The 25,000-nt window shown below is 40.8% G+C and overlaps 1 protein-coding gene across 1 annotated transcript in view; it reads right to left on the bottom strand.

The window, feature by feature from the left end:
* LOC145392799 (G-protein coupled receptor dmsr-1-like) overlaps nt 1-12,070 on the bottom strand; it is a 31,482-nt gene extending 19,412 nt beyond the window's left edge. The window contains exon 1 of the mRNA XM_080267086.1: nt 11,867-12,070. Within this exon, the coding sequence (XP_080123212.1) occupies nt 11,867-12,070 (204 nt within the window). The remainder of the gene's footprint in view (nt 1-11,866) is intronic.
* Nucleotides 12,071-25,000: the final 12,930 nt, after the last annotated feature.

The following is a 25,000-nucleotide window of genomic DNA, read 5'->3' as shown; positions in this document are numbered from 1 at the left end:
CTCACTTTTCTATTCTGTTACGTACTGTACCTTTAGGACGGTCCCGGAGGAGGATTAGGATTAAGATGAGGATGAGGATGAGGATGAGGATGAGGAGACGTTTGGGTTGTTGATGAGTAGGGAGAGAAATACATGGGGGCCTATTTGTTGTGGTCACCCCTTACAGGATGCGGTGTCCAGCAACAGAAACAGACAGAGATATACATGCATACATACATACAAACACATACAGATAGAAAGAAAGACATACAGATAGAAAGAAAGACAGACAGACATAGAAACACATACAGATAGAAAGAAAGACAGACAGACAAACAAACAGAGGTAAAGATATATAGAAAGATAGACAGATCGGTAGACAGACATAAACAAACACGTAAAGATAGACAGATAGACAGACAGACAGAGAGATAGAAAGAAAGATCAGACAGACACACACAGATACACAGATAGACCAACATCAATCTACCCAGCAAGACAGGTAGACAGACAGACAGACAGCCATAAATTCCCCAACCAATCAGCCATGTTTCTGGACGTGTCTGGCATTCTGACCATCTACCCCTACTTGTCCATATCATCACTATAAATTTCTACCTCAGTTTTAGGAGTTAGGTGTGTATACTTAAGACAGGGATGTGTGTGGCTACTGATGTATGTGTGTATGTATGTGTGTATGTATGTGTATAAGTGTATGTATGTATGTATATTCATTTATATAAGTTTCGCTGTGTTTGAAAATGTTTAAGTATGTATGTATGTATGTATGTGTGTATGTATGTGTGTGTATGTATGTGTGTGTATGTATGTATGTATGTACGCTTCATAATCGGTTCACTGTGTACGTATTCACTTCTTGGATGTCCGTTTTGGTGAGGCATATATGTTTTAATCAGAAAATAATTTGCTTCACTCAGAAAGGTATCACTGAGAGAGAGAGAGAGAGAGAGAGAGAGAGAGAGAGAGAGAGAGAGAGAGAGAGAGATCTACGCTAATTTACCTTCAATACTGAATTCATCTTCGTAAATAGATTCCATTCGTCTCTTCAATTTCCTCCCTCCAAATTGCTCTCATCATCTCAAACCTCACAGGGAGACAGCTATTTTGAGAGAGAGAGAGAGAGAGAGAGAGAGAGAGAGAGAGAGAGGATTGAATGTCATTTTTTGTTTGTCACTCAAAATCGCACTAATAATAATAATAATAATAATAATAATAATAATAATAATAATGATAATGATGATGATAATGATGATGAATATTCTATGATTTTATTATTATTTTTCTTGACATCTGAAAATGTTAAATCTTTTCAATCCTCTCTCTCTCTCTCTCTCTCTCTCTCTCTCTCTCACTTCCTGTGGGTACGAACGAACGATTTTCTTTAACAATACCCATTCTCTCTCTCCGTCTCTAAATTATCGCTATAAATCTCGCCTTCTTCTTGGGTACTTTTCATACGATGGACACAGTTTTTCCATTTCGTATAGGTCCTCTCTCTCTCTCTCTCTCTCTCTCTCTCTCTCTCTGTATTATTTCTTTTCTTACTATTCTTATTCTGATAATCATTTACTTTACTTCTTTTTTCTACCAAGTTCTTACTTAATAATAATAATGATAATAACAATAATAATAATAATAATAATAATAATAATAACGATGATGATAATAATATCTTTTATTATTAATATTATTATTATTATTATTATTATCATCATCACTATTATTATCATCATTATTATCATTATTGCAACTACTACTACTATTACTACCACTGCTACTACTATTGCTCCTATTATCACTGCTTATTTCTTCCATTCTCTCCCATTCTCATCATCCTCACTTCCTACTTCCTCATCTTCACTATCCTCACTGCCATTACCACTTCCTTCTCCCATCATTCTTATCGCTATCTTCATTAATCTCAAAACCTTAAAATTTCCTCCTCCCCTCGCCCCATTTATCACCATTATCGTTAACATCTTCCATCCTCCTCCCCTTCTTCCTCTCTTTATTTTCGCCATCTTTCTCCAGCCCTTCCTCTCTTTTTTATTTAGTCTCTCCTTCTTCCATTTTTCATTTCCTTCCATTTTCTTTCGTTTTGATGGTGTAGAGCAGATTTGTTTATATTTTCAGTTCCTCTCTCTCTCTCTCTCTCTCTCTCTGTCCTTCCATCTCTTCTTTTCTCTCGTTATATTCATTTTTTATTTTTTCTCTAAGTTCAATATTTCTCAGTCACTCCTTCCCCTCTTTTTCAATGTCTCTTCCATTTTCTTTTTCTCCCTTCTTTCGTTCGCTTGTTAGGGCCCAGATTATTTCTTAACTTTCTTTATTAGTTTCTTTATTAAATATTTACAGCTCTCATATTTTTTCCACGTTCTTTCCCTGTCTCCCCCTGCTTCACACTGTCTCTTTCTGTCTCTCCATCTCTGTCTCTTTTCTCTCTGTCTATCTCATTTCTGTTCACTTTCCGTATGTCTTTTTTTCCATTCAATTTCTCTCTAAATTTTGAGTTGTCTTTCATTTTTTCGTATCTCAGTTTTTATTGTCTTTTTCCAATGTTTTTTTTTCTTTTTTATTTGTTTTTCTATCGTTATTTGGGTGCTCGTAAAACTCTCTCTCTTTCTCTCTCTCTCTCTCTCTCGCTTTCTTTTTTCTGTACGTCAATTTATATCTATCTGCCATTAATTTCCCCCCTCCCTCCCTCTCTCTCTCTCTCTCTCTCTCTCTCTCTCTCTCTCTCTTCTGCATTTTCTCACTTTTGCACCTTTCCCTCTCTCTCACTGTCGCCCCAAGTGAATCTTTGTACGCCCCGTTTTTCTTTCATTTTTGTCTTCTCCCCTCCATTTTTTACTGTCCGTATTTTTTCTTTCTCCTTTCTCTCTCTCTTTCCGGAGGTCTTTGTTTCTATGACTTCTGTATCTCACTTTCTTTTTTTTTCAATTCTTTTTTATTTTTATGCATGTATTTTTATGTTCCCCGTTTTCTATCTTATTAATTTTTCATTTTCTGTTTCGTCTCGTCTCCCATTTTCTTTGTGTCTTACTTTTCTTCTTTACCGATTTATCTTACGTCTCCCCTTTCTTACTATCCTCGCCCCCTCTCTCGTAAGTTCTTTTGAGGTGCTACTTGTCTCTGTAACTCCTTGTAAGGCCCCCTCTTCCTCTCTCTGTCTTCCTTTTCCCTCTTCATCCCTCTCTCTTCATCTTCTTCCATTTAAGATACTCACAGCTTCGTTTTCTTCGAAGGAAAGGAGGCAAGGAGTAGGGTAAACTACAGTAAATCTAAATTATCGAGAAATTTTTGCTCTCTCTCTCTCTCTCTCTCTTATTGTGTATATTCATTTATATTCTGTTTTCCCTTGTTCTCATTCTTTCTCTATCCGTTTGTCTATGTATCCATCTCTCTCTCTCTCTCTCTCTCCTATTACAGAACTTCCTCCATCTGAAGTTCTCGAGACGGCGGCTGAATTTTCACATGCGGACCCGATTTACATTTTTATATACGATTTTTATATATTTTTTACTCTCTCTCCCTATTTTCGCTTCATCCAGTCTCTTTGCCACTTGAGAGAGAGAGAGAGAGAGAGAGAGAGAGAGAGAGAGAGAGAGAGAATGCCACACTGCGTCAAACACCAAAGGAAGTCAGCGAGAGGAGGGGGATTAGAGATGAGAAATTTCCGACCACCCTAGTCTCTCTCTCTCTCTCTCTCTCTCTTTCTCTCTCTCTCTCTCTCTCTCTCTCTCTCTCGCATCCACTGATAAGGTCTACATATACACAGGCCTCCGGCAATTGACTTACGACCGTACTTTCTAGCCATTTCGGAATTTTGCAAAAGAGTTAAAATTTATGAGGGTCCCGTCAGTGGGGTTACCGTAGGCGCCGCGTGACTCCACCCCATTAATCTCTCTCTCTCTCTCTCTCTCTCTCTCTCTCTCTCTCTCTCTCTCTCTCTCTCTCTCCCTGACACCCAATTTCACGTCTGGATCAAACTCATTAATACGCTCCCCTCTGACTTCCTCATTTCCTTGTCTGTGTTCTCCCTAGCTCCCTATTTTCTCCCTTGCACCCCCATTTCTCCCTGGTACCCCATTTTCTCCCTAGCACCCCAATTTCTCCCCAGCACCCTATTTTCTCCCTAGCACCCCATTTACTCCTTAGCACCCCATTTTCTCCCTAGCACCCCATATTCTCCTTAGCACCCCATTTCTCCCTAGCACCCTATTTTCTCCCTAGCACCCCATTCTCTCAATAACACTTTAATTCCCACTCCCATCTAGAAAAACACGTCTCTAGGCTACGAGTGGGGTGAGTGGGGAGGGTTTGAGAGTTGGGGAGAGGGGAGACTAGAGAACCAGGCCTGCAGGGTGTTAATTAAGGTGATGGATTAGGCTGGGGTGACCCTCAGTCTGCCTACCAGGATAAGACCCCACCCAACCCGTACACGGAGCCCCTAGTTTGGATATAAGGCCGTGTGTGTGTGTGTGTGTGTGTGTGTGTGTGTGTGTGTGTGTGTGTGTGTGTGTGTGTGTGTGTGTCCCTTGCATCTGTGTCCTCTTACTTTTTCTTCCCACCTCATTAACGATACAAGTGTAGTGAGAGGCAGATCTGAGACAAAGATAACGAAGGTAATTAAGCACACCCGGTCTCTTAATCACCTCGAGCTATACATCAATTAACGAGGCGTGATTTAGCCGGGGGTCATTATGGCAGCTGGTGGTAATAGGGAAGCAGATGAGTGTAATGAATGCCGCGACCTTTGACCTTGGATGAAGGTGGAACGTGATCTTCCTGTTAACGAGGTGTGGCCTTAATCTGTGACCCCCCTAAACACACACACACACGCAAACGCACACACACACACACACACACACACACACACACACACACACAGTCCCCTTCATGTCCGCATTAGGCTGGATTACCCTTTACAGCAATCTAACTGCGTTCTACTTCCTTATATTATACTCTATGAAAAATATATATATGAAGGGAACACTATGGAATTTTGTTAGTTTGGAAATTATTGAAGAAAATAGTGGATTTTTTAATGATATTGTTCCAAAGGTTGTGTGCTTGTTCATGTGCAGGTATTGGAAGCTGAACTTACACAAACGTTCACATGCACATACTCACACGTACACACACACACACACACACACACACACACACACACACATACACACACACATCCTCTCTCTCTCTCTCTCTCGCTCTCGTTCATACATATACATACATACATAGTGTACGTACACATACACATACATGCATACGTACACACCTCCCCTGCATCAACAACAGTAAGCGTTAATCCCTCCTGCCCCTCCACACACACACACACACACACACACAAACACACACACACACACACACACACACACACACACAGAACCAATGCAGTTTAAGCCTCCCTACCTACCTCTCTCTCTCTCTCTCTCTCTCTCTCTCTCTCTCTCTCTCTCTCTCTCTCTCTCTCTCTACTGCCTCCTCCTGTTTCCGTAATTAACGTGGAGGCTTCAGGACCATTGTTGCTGAGACAGAGAGGAAGAGAGCAAGGAGGTGGAGAGAGATAAAAGAGAGAGATAAGAGACGCAGGTTAAAGAGCGTACGTCAGGATAAAAAAGAGAGGGGAGATTAAAGAGAGAGAGAGTCAGGGGTGTCCATTGTTGCCAGGGAGGGAAGGAAGAAAGGTGCTGAGAGAGAAGAGAGAAAATAACGATAAGGTAAACATGAGGTAAAAGATTAAATATAAAAAAAAAGAGATAGATGAGATAAAAGATGGAAAGAGAGATACAATGGATGTTAAATTAATGTGATATACGAGGGATAAGAGATAAAAAGATAATAACAGATAAAACAGATGAGTGATAAAAAGAAAGATAAGAGATAAAAGATAAGAGATAAAATATAATAATAAAAAAAAGAGATGAGCGATAAGAGATAAGCTATAGTGATGAGACATGAAAAACTGAAAAACATGTAAATAAATGAAAGAAGAGATAAAAGAGAGAGAGAGAGAAAAAAAAAGGCCGATTACGTGTTTACATCATTACAATATTCTTTTATCGTATCAAAATCCGTCACTTCATAATCAGGTCCACTTCAGAAATGGATCCGATATATATATATATACAGTATTTACAGAGGGAGAGTGATGGCCAAAATCATCCTCTGCTCATGCTAACAAAGTACGAATGAAGACCGTAGGGTGAAAGAACCGATGGGGTGAAAATATATGTAAAATTATGGAAGGTCACACTACAGCACGTTCACATTAACCTAGCAGAGATCCCTAACCCCCTTTCAGCTCAGTTGATGGCCAAGTGTAGTCAGAGAGGAGGGCTGATTTGACTAGTAACCAAGGAGACTCATTTGAATTTCAGGCAACCACGACTTAGACTTCAGTTTGTGGGAGTGGTCCAGTTCCCTCTGATGAAAAAAATATATATACCAACACCCACTACGAAAAAAATGAATTCAGGTATTGAAAAATAATTAAGGAGGAAGTGGAGAGGTTGAGCTGAAATTACGTCGGAGGGAAAACACACACACACACACACACACAGACACACACACACACACACACACACACACACACACACACACACACACACACACACAGAAATTTTCCCCATAAGAGTTAAAAAATATATAAAAATAGAAAAAAAAAAACAGTATGGATTTATTGATATGACATTAAAAGTCTGTGAAATACTGCACTGAGAGAGAGAGAGAGAGAGAGAGAGAGAGAGAGAGAGAGAGAGAGAGAGAGAGAGAGAACTATTATATTCACATCCTCCTCCTTTCTGGAAGCCTCTCGTTAGGTCAACAATGTCACAATATACACATGAGATTAGATACACAGACACGCACACACACGCACGCACATAAACATACTACACATACACTTTGGGTTCTACACACACACACACACACACACACACACTCTCTCTCTCTCTCTTTCCCTATTTATATTGTACATGTATACACAAATCTAAGTATACATCAATCCATTCACCTATCTATCAATTTATGCATCTATCTACATACACAATCTCACTCCTAAACACCCACATCCACCCACCCTCCTACACTACATCCCCCCCCTCACCCTCACACACACACACACACACACACACACACACACACACACACACACATCATTACCTTCCCAGTGTGAGCCATGATAACGAAGCTGATGATCTCACGCAACCAGGCAACTCTCCCTCCCTCTCTCCCCTTCTCCCTCCCTCCCCCCTCCCCTTCTCCCTCCCTCCCCCCTCCCCTTCTCCCTCCCTTATCTTCGTTTCCTCCATTTCCCTTCTCCTTCTCTCTGTTTATCTCTCCTTACCTCCTTCCTTTCTCTTTCTCTCCCTTCTTTCTTTTTTTCCTCCTTACGTTCTCTCTCTCTCTGCCTTCTTTCACGCCTGATTTCCTCTCTTCCTCTATTTCCATTCTCTTAACTTTCTCTTCCTCTTCCTTCCTTTTCTTTCTCCTCTTCCTCCCCTCTCCTTCTTCCTTCTTCCCATCCTCCCCCACTCTCCCTCTCTTTCTTCCTCCGTCCCTCCTTCTCCCCCCCCCTTTCTCTCTCTCTCTCTCTCTCTCTCTCTCTCTCTCTCTCTCTCCCTGATAAGTTGGAGTCATAATGGAGAGAAAAAAAGAGGATGACGTCAAAAGGAAGAGGACCAGGAAGATGTGTAGAAGGCGTAGGAGGAGGCGAAGGAGAAGTAGGAAGGTGTAGGAAGTGTAGGAGGAGGTGTAGGAGGTGAAAGAGGAAGTGTAGGAAGTGAAGGAGAATGTGGAGGAGGTGTAGGAGGAAGTGGAGGAGGTGTGGGAGGAAGTGGAGGAGGTGTGGGAGGCACGCGAGTTGGAGGTGGCAGGAAATGAAGGCGAAGGGAGAGTGAGATGAAAGAGATGGAGACGAGGGTAGACGGAAATGAGGGGGTGGTGGAGGGGTGGGGGAGAGTGGAGGGGAGGGGGAGTGTGGAGGGGAGGGAGAGAGTGGAAGGGAGGGGGAGAATGGAGGGGAGGGGGGAATGGAAGGGAGGGGGGAATGGAAGGGAAGGGGAGAGTGGAGAGGAGGGGGAGAGTGAGGGGTGGGAGGAAAGGAAAGGAAGAATTGAGGGAAAGAGGGTGAGAGGGGAGGATGAGGATGAGAGTGGAGAGAGAGAGAAGAGGGGAGGGTGAGAGTGAAAGGAAAAGAAGAATGAAGATAAAGGGGGAGGGAGGATGGGGATGAGCATGAGTGAATATGATACCTGGGTTTATAGGACGTACTGTAGGTGAAACAAGAAGCCTCGTTACACATTATCCTTAGCGATTTATTTTGCTTATTACGCCTCAGCATTCTCTGGTGTCTTATCTATATCGTCTTAATATCGAGAATTGTTTGGGTCAAGAATATGTAAGAATATTTTGAGGTGTTATGCACAGACAAAATCGCTAAGGAAGTGGTGTTAGGGCATATCCAAAGACACTTACAATCTTACGTGGGAATGAGAGAGAGAGAGAGAGAGAGAGAGAGAGAGAGAGAGAGAGAGAGAGAGAGATCCCAGGTGTGTCTAACAGTAATACTCTAGTGACACACACACACACACACACACACACACACACACACACACACACACACACACAGGTAATAACAGTTACCTGCTCTACCTGCTGGATGTAACCAATCTCTCTCTCTCTCTCTCTCTCTCTCACCCCGCCCCTTCACCTCAGCATTCTCAGTCTCCCATATCTCCTCCTCCTCCTCCTCCTCTCTCTCTCTCTCTCTCTCTCTCTGTCAGTAAATAACGTCCTCACGGCACATTAGCTAAATAAGAAAACTTGCTGATCTGTCTCGTAAACCGCAACAAACTGGCCATTGTATTTTGACACACTGCACGATAAATTCTCACACGAACACAACTTTTGGAGACTGCCCTTGACCTTCCTCTTCTATCTATTTATCTATCAATCTATCAGTTAGACACAGGATTCCGTGGGCTTGAATGGTGAGTGAATGGGAGTGTGGCTCATTTATCTGGGCAAGTTTTGGTTAGTATCTCCTATTACTATTTCTTTTGGCTCTCTGTCTCCTACCTCACATGACCTTGGAGTGAGAAAGGAGGTTTGGATGATGATGATGATGATGATGATGATGATGATGATGATGATGATGATGACGAAGAAGAAGAAGAAGAAGATGATGATGATGATGATGATGATGATGATGATGACGATGATGGTATGCACCCGATTTTTAGGTAATAATAATTAAAAATAATAATAATAAAAAAATAAAAGCCAGTAAAGGGGAAAAAGTCGCACATCAAATTTCCAGACCAGACGGGCCACGAAGCACAATAGCCTCCTTGATCCCATGTAAGAGGATCCAACACGCTCCCAGACGCCCAACAAAGGAATCCAACCCTCTATGGGCCCTCAGGAGACCCTTTAGTACAAGGATCATAGACGATTGAATCCACGTGTGGTTTAAGTGGGTTTCCTGGCACTTCTTCGTTACTATTTTTTTTTATAAGGCCAGTATAGATTTTAGGTTACACCTCTAAATGAAAAATTGTGACACTGAAGATCGATATTTGTGGAAATGGGTAAATCAGTCAGACAGATCGATCCATTACTTACTCATTTCACTTTAAGTTGGCCTAAAATTGCCATATCTCCATCTTGAATACTGAATTGTAACGGTGGATTATGACTACTTTTAAGATGATGCCAGTCACGAAGAAGTGCAATCGAAAAAATGCAGAGCTGTAACATGAGTATTTTCCGTCACTGACCTATGTGAAATAAGTTGCAAAAGGACGAATATCTGCTCCAGTTAAAGGTAAACGAATGATAATGCCTCTGAGTATATACTGTAATATCCTTTTACTAAGGAGGTTTATGTATTTTTATGTATTTTATGTATTTTTTGAGTACTCCAAAATACAAAGAGAAATATTTGCTCTACCATCACTCTTTGGCAAATTTATGTATGAAGGCTTCGACCAGGTTTCAAAATGTTCAGTGCTTTAAGTGAGACGGTACTTTTCATCTCTCTCTCTCTCTCTCTCTCTCTCTCGCCGGCGACTGTAATCTTGTACTCTTGGAACGACCTCCGCTCTCCTTCCTACAGCTCTGTATTTTACTGTATTGTAATATTTTGTATTCCTGTGCTGTATTTAATTGTATAAAGTCCTTTGCTGGCTACGGTAAATGTATTTATGCGTTAGATAAAAGGAGGTGAGAGACGATATTGAGTTGGAATATACGGACTAAATCGCTAAGGAAGAGGTGTTAGGGAATCTCCGAAGCTACTTACATTATAATACGACCCTAAGTGAAATCTGGCAGGCTGGTACCGTAGAGTTGATTATTTAAATTATAATAAGATCCTAAGTGAAATCTGGCATGCTGGTACCGTAGAGTTGATTATAAGTGCCCCCAAATACACACACACACACACACACACACACACACACACACACACACACACACACACACCAGGGGAAGTCATTCAGAACCAAACGCCCATTGTTAGCTACCAGATTCCCAGTGAGTGTGTAAATTTTGGTAGAATACAAGTGACAAGGTTTGGAATTCTTGTATACATACATACATACACACACCCATCCATCCATTCATTATTCTTACATAAAGTACGTACACATATACATACATAAATACATAGAAAAAGGCAGATAGACAGATAGACAGATAACAGACAAACAGACAGACAGATATAGACAGACATTTTGTTAAATACACATATACATTCATACATATATATACATACATACAAATCCTCAATACCGTTGCATAATTGACTGCATGTTACGTATGTTCTGTAAACAAGCTCACCATCCCCTTACGTTACGTGTGTGTGTGTGTGTGTGTGTGTGTGTGTGTGTGTGTGTGTGTGTGTGTGTGTGTGTGTGTGTGTGTGTGTGTGTGTGTGTGTGTGTGTGTGTGCGCTCACTTTTACGGTAGAGCTCTTAGGCTAACACTACAATATTGTGAGTAGCGGGCAGATGGAAAAGCACTATTGTTGGAGTTTGGATTATAACGTTGCATAAAACTGAATCCCATCAAAGGTACTCTCTCTCTCTCTCTCTAATACAAAACACGTAATGGGTAAATGGCAAAATCACAAGAAAACTGGAAATTGGTTAATGCAATACCCTACATGAAAAAATGGAAGGATCAAAGAAATTATGTAATACAGGTAATGGATCGTCAGGTAACTCTTAATGGGTTAATGGGATGCAGGAGGAGGGTTAATGGGATGCAGGTAATGGGTTAATGGGCGAGGCATATGAAGCACGCGAGAGGCAGGTCTGGTTAGGTGGGAGTGGGTCACGGAAATGAGATATGTGGCACAGAGAGATAAGGAGAAATGACACACACACACACACACACACACACACACACACACACACATACACACACACACACACACACACACACACACACACACACACTGGATAATGCAAAAGAACAGTAACATGTACAGGAAAAAAAGACCACTTAAAAACAACACAAAATACTGAATAGACTGACTTCAGACTCCCTTAACGCTCCGAAAAGATACCTAGCAAACAGAAAAAAGAAAAACATATAACACTAAAAAAACACACTGAACACCAAAAAAAAAAAATCACTGAAATAAAACACTAAACACCTCAAAAGAACACCTACAAGAAAAGTCAGTAAGCACATAAATAACAAGGGCAAAAAACACACATCAGACACAAAATATAAAAAAAAAACACCACAAAAAGCCCGACAAAAACACACTAGGGCAAAAAAACACAAAACTGACACACAAAATATAAAAAAAAAAACACCACAAACAACCCCTAGAAAAACAGGTCACACTCACCGCAGATTGGTTTGTGACGTTCTCCTGAAGGGGCGCTGTGAGGTTGGAGGTGCAGGCGGGGTCATCCAAGGTCAAGGTGCTTGTAGAGGCGTTGCAATCTGGGGTCAATGGCTCAATCGTGGCGTTGACCAGGGCCGTGAGCAGTGCCAGAGCCCCTCCCATGGTCCCTGGCACTCCCCCCGTGGCACTATGCTCCTGTTCCATGCTGCCTGACTGGGGATGGCTTTTGGTGAGGATGTGTGTGTGTGTGTGTGTGTGTGTGTGTGTGTGTGTGTGTGTGTGTGTGTGTGTGTGTGTGTGTGTGTGTGTGTGTGTGTGTGTGTGTGTGTGTGTGTGTGTGTGTGTGTGTGTGTGTGTGTGTGTGTGTGTGTCTAGGAATATGGAGAGTGGATATGTGTCGGGATGTGGGCTTCAGAAGTGGATATGCGAGGTAGGGCGACTTTGGAGTGGATATGTGTGCTGGTAGGGATGACTGGGGAGTGGATAGGTAAGTGGAGTGGCTTTGGACACTGGATATATGTAAGAAGAAGGTGGCTTTGATGTGAATATGAGCTTACACAGGGTTGGGAATTTGGAGAGAATATGTAAGGGGAATAACTTTGGAGTGGAAGTTTGGATAGAATGGAGTGACCTGTTGAGTTATTACGTAAGAGTGGATATGTGTGTAGGATGGAAGGGTTCGGGGAGTGGATGTGAGAGAAGAGTGGTTTTAGAGTGGATGTGAGAAAGGAGTGGTTTTGGAGTGGATATGTGTATAGGATGGAGTGATCTTTGGAGTTAATTAGAGCTACAATATACCCCGACTTACGATCATACTTTTAGTTTCGATGCTCCCCGATTTACGATCATTCTCGTGTTACAATGCACCTCGATTTACGATCACATTCGAGTTACGATGCCCATCGACATAGTTTCACTCAGCGATTAATGCGGGACACCGATTTAAGGCATCGCCCGCTCTTCGCCTCAGTCTCTTCACACCCAAAGTTGAAACAGGGACCTGGATCTCCTTGTTCACGGTTGCGTGTTATTGTAGGGAAAAATATTTGATGGATGCTTTTTTCCCTGTTATCCTTCTTGTATTTCAGTGTCCCTCTAATTACGATATCTAGTAATTTACGATATTTCTTATTTTACGATATTTCTTCATTTACGATGTTTCTTGATTTACGATATTTCTCGAGTTACGATATTTCTTGACTTACGATGTTCCTTGATTTACGATATTTCTCGAGTTACGATATGTCTTGAGTTACGATGTTTCTTGATTTACGATGTTTCTGGAGTTACGATATTTTTTGATTTACAATGTTTCTTGATTTACGATGTTTCTGGAGTTACGATATTTATTGACTTACGATGTTTTTTTATTTTGAGCGACCACTGATTTACAGTCTAATTCTTATGCTGTCTCTCAATTTACCTGTCACTGGGCAAGCAGATGAAGGAAGGTACAAGGCCACTGAGAGAGAGAGAGAGACAGAGAGAGAGAGAGAGAGAGAGACAACAGCCAAATCGATACCCCGGCCGCGTTAAACAAAGTCTAATTCGCGCAAATACCCAGGCACTCTGTCGTCAAATAACGCGGCTTTTTCTTCTCGCTCTTGACCTTACACTTGCCACGGGGGGAATGGGGGAGGGAGGATAATATTTTTCTCTTTTATCCTCTATTTCTTTCTTTTCTTTAGTCTTTATCTGTCTTTGTTTATTATTTATTCCTGTCTTTTTTCTGGTTTTCTGTATCTGTTTTTTTTTCTTTTTTGTTGAAGGATTAGGGATGGATTTTTTTACTTTCGTTTATTCTCTTTTCTCTTACTTTCTCGTTCTTATCTTTTTCTATTTAATGTCTTTCTTTTCTTCTCCATTCGTTTTGCATCTTTATCGTCTTTCTTCTTGTCTTCCGTTTTCTTTTCCTTTATTATTTTTTCTCCTATTCTTTCTCTCCTATTTTCCTTATTTACTTGTCTTTATTTATTTATTTATTTATTTATTTTCGTGGGGTGGATGGATGGACGGCAACAGAATTTGGTGGCACAAGGGACAGTGCCACAAAGGGATGTCTGGTAATGATGAGTGATGATGATAATGATAGTGATGATGATAGTAATAGTTCCAGACTTAATCAAACACACATACACATTCACACACCATCAATGTATCTTAGTCTTCTGTTTTTCGTTACCTGTGAATCTAATTTTATTTTCTCGCCCACGAATCTCACGTAATTTGGTTTTTGCACCTGTGTTTTCCTTAGTATTTTGTGAAGTCTATTTTCTTGTCACTCACTATGTATTTTCTTGTCTGTATTGTCTTCATTTATTTATTTTTTTGTATGTATGCCGTTGCAGCTGTTTGTTTTTGCAGTTTTTCTTCTTACTTTCTGAACAACAACTTTATTAATATTTGTTTTCTTCTGAGCAATCCCTCTTTTTTTTCTTTTTCTTTTTTTAAACTGATTATTCACATGTATTTTTTTTTTTTTTTACTTTTCCCTTTCACCTGTCACCGTTTTTATTTTCCGTTTTCTATCTTCAGCTTATTCCTATTATTATTATTTTTTTTCCCAACCACACGTCTCTTTACTTATCGTCTTTCCCCTGACTGACTCTCTCTTCCACTATCTCTTTTTAATGATCAAAGTTTTTTTTTATTTTCTCTCTTTTAACTTACGTCAGATCTGTTTCTTTCTCTTTTCTCCAAACCTCACACTTTTCTTACCATTTTCAATCCTTAAGTTAGCTTTTTGGGATTATACATTATTATTTTTTCTGACTCCTTGATCCATATATTTTTTATTTCTTAAATCAGTTCCTTTTTTTTTTTTTTTTTTTTTCCGCTTGTCTTTTTTTCTGTTTTCAACTCTTAAATCTGCCTTTTAGAATTATACATATTTTTTTTTTTTGCTGCTGTAAATCCATATATTTTTCATTTCTTGTAAACTTTCCAATTTTCTGCTTTACCCTTTTTCTTGGTCTAAGTTTTTCTTTCACGTTCTCTTCCTCTTATTGGTCTCCCTCACCTCTTCCTTCTTCCTCTCTATTTCTTCCTCTTATTAGCCTTCTGCACCTCCTCTTCCCTCTTCCTAACGAGGCTATTAAGACCCCCTCATTAAAGAAGTTGGTTTAATTAAGCAGCACATTCCCCTACACTTCCAGACACCCTTAACTTTCTCCAACCCTACTCAGGAAGGACTGGATTCCCCTTGGCGTCATTACCCGTGCGAAAAGTGGGGTTAGAATTCCTGACTATTCTCTTTTGTGGATCTTTTATTAGCAGTATAATTTTCTGAGCTTTTCCTGCAGCTTATTTTCTTACTATTCCACTTCTGAAATTCGTCTTTATATTTTTCAGTTTATTTTACACTTAACTTACAATTTTCTGTTTTCATTTTCTTTTAGACATTTTACTAGTCGTCTTTCTCTCTCTCTTTTTTTTTTTACATATTTCTTCTTTGGTTACTTCCCATACTCGATTCACAAGTTTTCTCTCTTTTCTTTCTTCTTCTATCTCTTGCACATTTCAAAACTTTAAGGGATTATAATATAGACAGTTTAGGTTTGGGAATTAAAAGACAACGTACCGGTATCAAATCAGTTTCCAATGATCTTCCTCTTTGATGCTCCCTTTCATCTGATATTTTTTCATTCCTAAATCATAATAATTTCCTTCAGTTGTCCTCTTTTTCATGGTTGGGAAGTCGCAATTCGAGCAATATTAATAATTAAATAGTGCTTGCTAAAACATAAACACTATAAATTTGCCAGCTGTAGTAACAAAAACACATCAAGGTTTTTACATGCGTAGGAAGGGGCACTGTTGTCTGGTTGTTTACAATATAGCGTCACTACCTTTGCTGGAAAATATATACCGTTTACAGTATGACGTCACGTCCCTTGCTGGAAAATGTATACCGTTTACAGTATGGCGTTACTGTCTTTGCTGGAAAATATATACCGTTTACAGTACGACGTCACTTCCCTTGCTGGAAAATGTATACCGTTTACAATATGGCGTCGCTCTCCTTTCTGGAAAATATATACCGTTTACAATATGGCGTCACTTCCTTCGCTGGAAAATATATACCGTTTACAATATGGCGTCACTCTCCTTGCTGGAAAATATATACCGTAGCACGCACCAAAAGCTTCAAAATTCTGACCTATTTGACTATGGAAAATTAAGCTTCCCACAAATGAAAGGTACTCGATTGTTGTCAGATTCCTTTCACTATGGCGCCAATCCTGATCCTGGAAAATCTATAACGTCACGAGCACCACTGGTTTCGAAACAACTGGGCAACTGGGAGAGGAAAAATTATCAAGATTGCTTCATGTGTCTAGTTTTCAAGTTTTTGAGGTCCTTTGGCTGAGAATTTGAGTGTTTTTAATTCTGAAACACTGGAATCGCTCCGCTGAGAAACGGAGCGCGTCTGGTTTCGCAACGTCTTTAACAAAATCAACGTTTCTTGCACTTACAATCCTCAGCACATAGCAAGAAGGGAGCTGAAAGAGGATTAGATCTCTCTCATACGGAATTCACCGTGACAATTGCCACTGCTGTTGGTGGGACAAAATAAACGAGATGGTTCTTCGTGTTGATCAAGTGTTTTGGTGTGGCGCGTAATTCGACTGAGACGAGTAACGAGAAGTGATCTGCCTGACGTATTATTTCCCCCTCTTTGCTGTGAGATGAGGAACTGTTTGTGTACGAAACTCGATGCGTCTTCAGATGTGTATCTTCAGGTGTATTGGTGCTTATAAGTCCAGTCACTTTTGCTAGAATATGTATACGATAAAAAGGCTTGATTTCTTTTTCTTTTTCACTTTTCTATCACTCGAGGTTTCAGTCTGTCTTACAAATGGATCACACCCAGATTGAAATAAACGATCAATCCATCTATTTACTTTCTACTGATCTATCTATCAGTGAAAAGGACAGTATTTTTCTCAGCACCTACTGCACGAAATAAATTTGTCTTTTTTGTGGTTGGATACAGATTGGACGTCCACTGAAATACCTAGACACTGAAAATACTCTCACTGTTCACTTACTCCTGTTTTATTACTATTTCTGAATCTTTTGTTAGGAAATGGGCCTCAGTTAAATTGGAACACATTACCAGTAGAAGAAAAAATTGGTCTTTCTATATATGGCTAATTATTTCCGTCCCTTCTGTTAGGAAATAGGTTACTGACTGGAATATGTAGCCAGGGAAAATAAACTCAGATTTCCTTCACACTTACTTTTTTTTAAGTTCTTTTTGCTAGTCTAATAATCACGGGTTCGCTAGAAAATCTTGTCTGTGAAAAAACTTTTAACATTCCTTCACTAATACGCTATAAATATTTTCACTCACTCTCGCAGGAATATATTACAGATCAGAATAAAAAAAATAACTGAAAACTAAAAATCTTGCCGCCGAAAAAAGGAACTCTGACTCTTTCCTCACCCTCAGGGCTTGTAAGTGGGGCAGTGGAGAGAGTATATGTGTGCGTGCGTAGGGGTGTGGACGTGGGGTGTGGGTGTAGAGGGTGTTGGGGGTGATCCTGGCCCTCTCTGCTGTTAGTGGGGGATGCCTTGTGCCCCAGCTATGTGGTGGTGGGGGGGTGAGGGTAAGGGCTAAGGGATGGTTGGGATGTGTGAGGGGATGATGCTGGTAGTCGGTGTATCTGTGTGTACGTGTAGGGGTGAGAAGGAGGAGGTTAGGATATTGTGGTGGGGGTGTGGGAGTGTGTGTGGGGTGATTCTAACCTTCCAAGTATTTGTGTAAGGTGTAGGGGAGAGGGTGTGGGGTGTCGGGGTGGGGAGAAATGTGGGTATGTGTGGGGGATGATGTTTGCCCTCGAGTATTTATATCTAGGGGTGTGTGGAGGGGTGTGTGGGTGTGGGGAGAGACTGTACTGGCCTTCTCCCCAGTACTCAGCAGGGGGGGAGGTTTGAGGAGGTAATTCCAGCTCTCTCTCTCTCAGTACTTAGGGATGCCTCTCACGACCCTGCTGTTCCCTCCACTGGCACTCCAACACGGCACTGACCTGGGGAAAAAAGACACGCAGGAAAAAGTTAGCAAAAGTTAAAATTGCTTCAAAAATTAAGGTAGAAAACAAAACAGGAAAAGTCAGTCCATGGCAGACCTGGAATTGTAAAAAAAAAAAAAAAAAAAAAAAAAAAAAAAAAAAAGGAATATGTGGACACTAAATAGGAAAAGAGAAAGTTCATGAAAAAAATATAAATCGTGAAATTGTTGTAGAAAATAAAGGTAAAAAAAAAAAAGTCCATGGCAAAACTTGAATTAAAAAAAAAAAATTGAAAAAATGTAGGCCTAACAGAAAAAGAGGAAGTTCGTGGAAAAAACAGTAATCCTTGTAATATATATATATGTAACTTAATGTGAGGAAACCTTATTTCATCGCAAAAGTGAAAATTAAAACAAAATAATATAAATGATAAAAAAAACTAGCCTATCGAAGTGGCAAATTGTGGTTGTGAAAAAAGTTAGAGGAAAAGAAATATAGCCTGGGAGGAAGAACAAACAAGGGGGAAGAGTTAGTCTGAAGCAAAAGAATAAAAAACTAAAGTGACGTGGATATTGTAGTGAAAAAATAAAACAGACTACCCTATGTCAAAGTGGAAGAAAATGGTTGAAAAAGGTTTATTTTAAGAAGTGGAACTATCTATCTGTCTATCTATCAATCCATATATAAATTTATGTATCCATCTATCTATTTATATATATACAAATAGATAGATGGATAGGGAGAGAGATAGATAGATAGATAGATAGATAGAGAGAGAGAGAGAGAGAGAGAGACAGCCTTCTGACAACTACAGTATGGTATTGTGTCTACAGAACCATTAACAATAGCAATGGTTAGCAAACAAATACGAATGACTCCTATACACGTCAAGGGGCTACCACTGGGACTATAGTTAGGACTACAGGGGCTATTGTACGGTTCCCTACTATTGTGGTTATCGTTGACAATCCGTACACATATCTCTCTCTCTCTCTCTCTCTCTCTAAGTTCGCCGTTGAAAGTAGAAATAACCCAAATTACTTATATCATCGCGTCAATTAGTGTCTATGGTTCTTTCACCTCAACTTGGATAAGCTTTTCGTCTCTTTCAAGCTTATTTCACTCACATAATTGCCGTAAATATTTTCAGCCTCTCCTGGAGGAACATAATATACATTAAAAAAAAAAAAATCACTGAACAAAATACAGGAAAAAAAAAAATCTTGCCAGCGAAAAAGATGAGGCCAGACTGTGTTTATTTTTATATTAATTAATTCCAGCCATAGGGGAATTACAGAACTCAGAGTCTTATATCTCGTCCTCGTATTTTCCATTTGTGTGTGTGTGTGTGTGTGTGTGTGTGTGTGTGTGTGTGTGTGTGTGTGTGTGTGTGTGTGTAAGGTGGTCTATATATTGCGCAACCCTGTTCTCGTGTGCTTCTGGGACGGCTGTTTGTTTTTTCTAGATATACTGGCTGCTTCAAAAAAATCACTTATAAAAATTACGATCAATGGACGCAAAAATGAAGACACAAGTTCAGTGGGTTGGCATTACAGACGAACTACTACTACTACTACTATTACTACTACTTCTACTATTACTACTACTTCTACTATCACTACTACTACTACTACTACCCCTGTCTGTCTCGTCCTTGCCCCCCACAATATTACATTCCCCTTGGCACACAAATCCTCCCACAGCACCACCTCATTCCTTCCCTCCTTCCTTCCTTCCTCCTTCACTCTCCCTCCTTCCTTCCTCCTTCACTCTCCCTCCTCCCTTCCTCCTTTACTCTCCCTCCTTCTTCTCCTCCTTTTCCTTTGATTTTCTTTCACCCTTTCCTTTCCTCCTTCCCTCTTTCCTCTCCCGTCCATCCTTCTTCCTTCGTTCTCCCTCGTTCATTCCTTCCTTCTTGCGTTCCCTTCTTTTCTTCCTTCCTACCATACTTTTCTTCCTCCCTTTCCTTCCCTTCTTCCCTCTCCCTTGCCCGTCCATCTTTCTTCCTTCGCTCTCTCGCGTTTTTTCCTTCCTCCCTTGCTTTGATTTTCTTCTCTCTTTCCCCCATTCCTTCCTTCCCCTCCCGTCCGTCGTTCTTCCTTTGCTCTCCATCATTCTTTCCTTCCTTCTTACCTTCCTTCGGTTCTCTTCCTCATTTTCTTGACCTAATAACCTTGTTTTTCTCTTCCTCGCCTCATTACCCCTCTCTCTATCAATTTATTTTTGTATTTATTTTTATCTTCCCATGTTTTCCTTCTTTTCTAACTTCATTCCTTCCTTTCCTTCTTCCTTCAATATTCTTCATTTCCCCCAAACACCTTTTTTTTCCTTATCTATTTCCTTCTTTTACACATTTTTCTTCCTTCCGTCTCCACTTCCCTCCGCCAAACCTCCTTCTTCCATTCCTTGCTTCCTTCCTTCTCTCCTTCACCCTTCCCATTCCTTTCTTTCCTCTCTTCCTCCCAACCTCTTCTTCCTTCACGCCTTCCTTCTTTCCTCTCTTCTCTCCTCCCCTCTTCCCTCCCTCCTTTGCTTCTTTCTTCCTCCCTATCCAACCAACTTATTGTTAATCGATGTTCGTCTCAGAAGTCTTCCTACCTACCTACCTACCTTCCTACTTACCCATCTACCTACCTACTTACTTACCCAGCTACCTCCCTCCCTCTCTACCTACCAGCCTGCCTAACTAACCACCCACTCACTCACCCACCTACAGTACCTACCTACTTATATACTTACCTCCCTACTTAACTACCTCCCTACCTACCTGCTTACCCAGCTAACTACCTCCCTCTCTACCTACCAGCCTGCCTAACTAACCACCCACTCACTCACCCACCTACCTATCTACTGTATTTATCTACCTACCTACCTTCCTACCTACCTACCGACCCACCAACCCATTTACCTTCCTCAATACTTACCTACCTACCCACCCATCTCCCCCCACCACCCCCACACCACTCACCGCCACCCTCCCACATACCGACCCAACAAATAGCAGTTCATCTGTCTCTATTATCGCGGCTATGGTCGACGGAGGGAGGAGGGGGAGACCCAGAACGAGGTGGAAGGATGAAGCCCAAGAGTAAGGATGTATTGAGATTAAGAAGAGAGGGAGGTCGACGACGTTATAATCATCATCAGTACCTCACTAACAGGTATCATATTCGACATCACCATCATCATCATCATCATCATCATCACCACTGTCATTTTCATCTTCAAATTACCACTGTCATCATCATCATCCTCATCCTCATCAACATCATCATCACCACCAAATCACCTCTCTCAGTTCCATCCCTCATGTTCATTATCATCATCCTCATCATGAATCATCACACTCAACTCCATCTATCATGTTCATCATCACTATCATCATCAATCACCACAATCTACTCCATCCATCATGTTCATCATCATCATCATCAATCACCACTCTCATCACCACCTCTCAATGTTCATCATCACTATCATCACCCTCATCTCACCGGAACTTCATCTCTTCCGCAATGAGCGATATTTTTTTTTTTTTTTTTTTTTTTTTTTTCCAGAACCAAAACTGACGCTTTCCGCAATAATTTGATGGCGAGCGATGAATTTTGCGACATTTCTCATTTGATTTCGTCCCTTTTCTTTTATTTTCGTGCTTCCTGAACGATGTATTCTGAATTTCCTGTCCCTTCACTACGAGGCGTTTTTCCTAAGCTGACTAAAATCGTCTGGAGATCGCACGAATGAGTAAAAAAAAAAGATGGTAGTTCTGAAAATTGTATGAAATAATATGAAAGGTTTTTAATCAAATTCTTTTCACTTTAACTAGGCGAAAAAAAGATTAAATAGATAGATAGATAGATGGATTGATAGATTATGGATAGATAGATAGACAGAACGAATAGACAGAGATACACAATGGACAGATAGATAGACAGCTCGACAGATAGATAGATAGCAAGATAGATGAGGCAACGGATAGGTAGAGTGGTAGGCAGGTAGGTATAAGTAAATTGATATATAATGGATAGATAGCTAGACATGGAAAGAGATAGATAGATAGACAGATAGATTGACAGATAGATTAGTTTATTTTTTTAGGTAACTCTGATGGCTGACAGCTAAATAGATAGACAGTTAAATGAACGAGCTGACACACACACACACACAAACACACACACACACACACACACACACACACACACACACACAAAATGACAATTCCAAAAGTAATGTGTTGTTTGGAGTTTATTGAATTTCTGATGACAAATCGACTCTCTCTCTCCCTCTCTCTCTCTCTCTCTCTCTCTCTCTCTCTCTCTCTCTCTCTCTCTCTCTCTCTCTCTCTCTCTCTCTCCCTCTCTCTCTCTCTCTCTCCTAAATTTCCACAACGGCGGCTGACCATTAGATATTTGTTTGTTTGTTTTTTTTGCCGGGCCATAAACAAACAACAAAACAACAATAAACAAACATAATCAAGGTCATCCCAGCCCTGTAATGTGTGTGTGTGTGTGTGTGTGTGTGTGTGTGTGTGTGTGTGTGTGTGTGTGTGTGTGTGTGTGTGTGTGTGTGTGTGTGTGTGTGTGTGTGTGAATTTGGTGATGCTACGCACACTGAAAACTCAATAAACATTTACTGTCGTGTGTGTGTGTGTGTGTGTGTGTGTGTGTGTGTGTGTGTGTGTGTGTGTGTGTGTGTGTGTGTGTGTGTGTGTGTGTGTGTGTGTGTGTGCGTTTCCGGAGGCCATAACACTTCGCTTGGTAAACTGCACATCAATAAGTTTTGTCAGGTCATTTATCTATCTGTCTATATCTATCTATCGAGCTGTCAGTCATCCACGAGTTAACTACCAACACAAGTCAATAAACATGCAATCTATCTACCTCTCTTTTTATTTATCTATCTACTTATCTATCTGTCTATCTATCTATTTACCTATTTATCTACCTGTCCATCCACCTATCTATCTATAGTATGTATCTATCCATCTATCTATCTATCTACCCAACATCACATACTTGTTACACAGCAAGCAATAGCACCTCCCCCCCCTCTCTCTCTCTCTCTCTCTCTCTCTCTCACGTCAATATTTACCATTAGCACGTGTTTATGGGCAAAAGCAATCACAACAAACAGACAGACAGACAAACAAACACGCAGCATAAAAAAAAACACACAACAATCACAATCACTGCAATAACAATCACTTTATTTACCCTTCATCACAATCACATTTACAATCACAGTCAATCTTTATCACATCAAAGTTCACAATCACCACTATCTCTACTGTCGCTGTTATCATCACTATCTGTACTCTCACTGTTATCATCACTATCTCTACCACCACTCTTACCATCACACCTTTATCTCGGAGGGAGAGTGACGGCCAGAATTAACCTTTCCCACGCTGGCGATGTACGAACGAGAATTGGTGCCTTTAGTGAGTGAAATGCATGTGGCAGGTGAAGTGTGTGTGTGTGTGTGTGTGTGTGTGTGTGTGTGTGTGTGTGTGTGTGTGTGTGTGTGTGTGTGTGTGTGTGTGTGTGTCACGAGTGGATTCGAACAGTTTCATTCAGAATCACTTAAGCTATCATCATCATCATCATCATCATCACCACCATTATCATCATCATCACCATCATCATCACTCTTCCCCTTCTTCATACAGCGACTGTCATCACTTCGGTTCACCACCACCAGTCAGTACAACCATAGCTATCACTGCACACCACCATCACCACCACTACCACCACAACCACCACTATCACCACAATCACCACCACTACCACCACAGCTCTCACCATCCACATCAACCACCATCCACTCTCACCACCACAGCCACCACCACAATCACCACAACTATCACCACCCCTGCACTCGCCTTTCTTCCACTACAATAAAGGTTTTCTTTTTCGCTTTGTTGCTCCTTCGCTGTTCATCTCATTTCGAGCACCGCCAAGAATTATTGTTTTCTTTCATAATACGCCTCTCTCTCTCTCTCTCTCTCTCTCTCTCTCTCTCTCTCTCTCTCACACACACACACAAAACCCCCCTCCTCCCCACACACAACCTCCTCCCCACACATAATTATAAATCTAAAACTCTACGCACTATGCAACCCACATTTCACTGATGGAGGCCGTCTCTGACACCAACTCACAGGACATCGATCTGAACCAAACTCGAAATTTCCCGTATTGCATTGTTTGTGAATGCGTGCTTTACAGTTTCACCAAAATATGTACAGATCAGAAGCACTGTTACATACACACATACATACATATATACACACAAACATTCTGTGAATAATGTAGAGTAGCTGATGATGATGACGCTGATAATGATGATGGTGATGATATTCCGTCTGCCTTTATGTAATCTTTTTTTCTGGTCTCCCTCCTTTTTCATTTATTGCTTTCCCGTTGTCTTCCTCTTTTCTGCTCTATGGGGTTTTATGAATATCGTCTATCTTTACGCCTCTCTTACTCCCAGTCTTTCCCTTCCTGCACATTCTCACTCTTTCCGTTTGTCTTTCTTCAATCTTTCTTCCTCCTGCTTTCCAATATTCCTCGTCATATTCCTCCTTCTCCTCCTCTTCTTCCTCCTGCTGCTCCTCCTCCTCCAATCTTTCTCTTTCTCCTTCTCCTCGTTTCTTCATTCTTATTCTTTTCCTCACGTCCTATCTTCCCCTTCCTCTTCCTCCTCCTCCTCCAATCTTCCCTTTCCTCTTCCTCCTCCTCCAATCTACCCCTTCCTCTTCCTCCTCCAATCTTTCACTTCTTCCTCCTCCCACTCACGTCCTCTTCCAATCTTCCTCCTCCATTTTCTCCGGTTTAACTCTTTCCTTCCTATCTTCCCCTTTCTTGTTTACATCTTTTTCGAAGTCTCTCCCTCAGCGCGCTCCCCTCCTCTGCGTTCCAACAATACCCAGGCGCCATTAGCAGGTCGGTCGCCCCCTTTCTTCAAGATCTGAGCTTTCCTGACAAGATTCAATTTAAGGAGAATGATGCAGTGTTTAAGATTACAACCTCTCTTCCTCCACACACATTACCCTGACATGCACTCTCTTCTCTTTATTTTGTGCCCTTGCTCTCTTTTTCCTTTCTTTCTTTTGCTCTTC

Source organism: Coenobita brevimanus, chromosome 23 (assembly GCF_032717465.1).
Source record: "Coenobita brevimanus isolate Jiangsu-jjx chromosome 23, ASM3271746v2, whole genome shotgun sequence".
NCBI lineage: Eukaryota > Metazoa > Arthropoda > Malacostraca > Decapoda > Coenobitidae > Coenobita > Coenobita brevimanus.
This window is presented reverse-complemented; position numbering and strand designations above follow the sequence as displayed.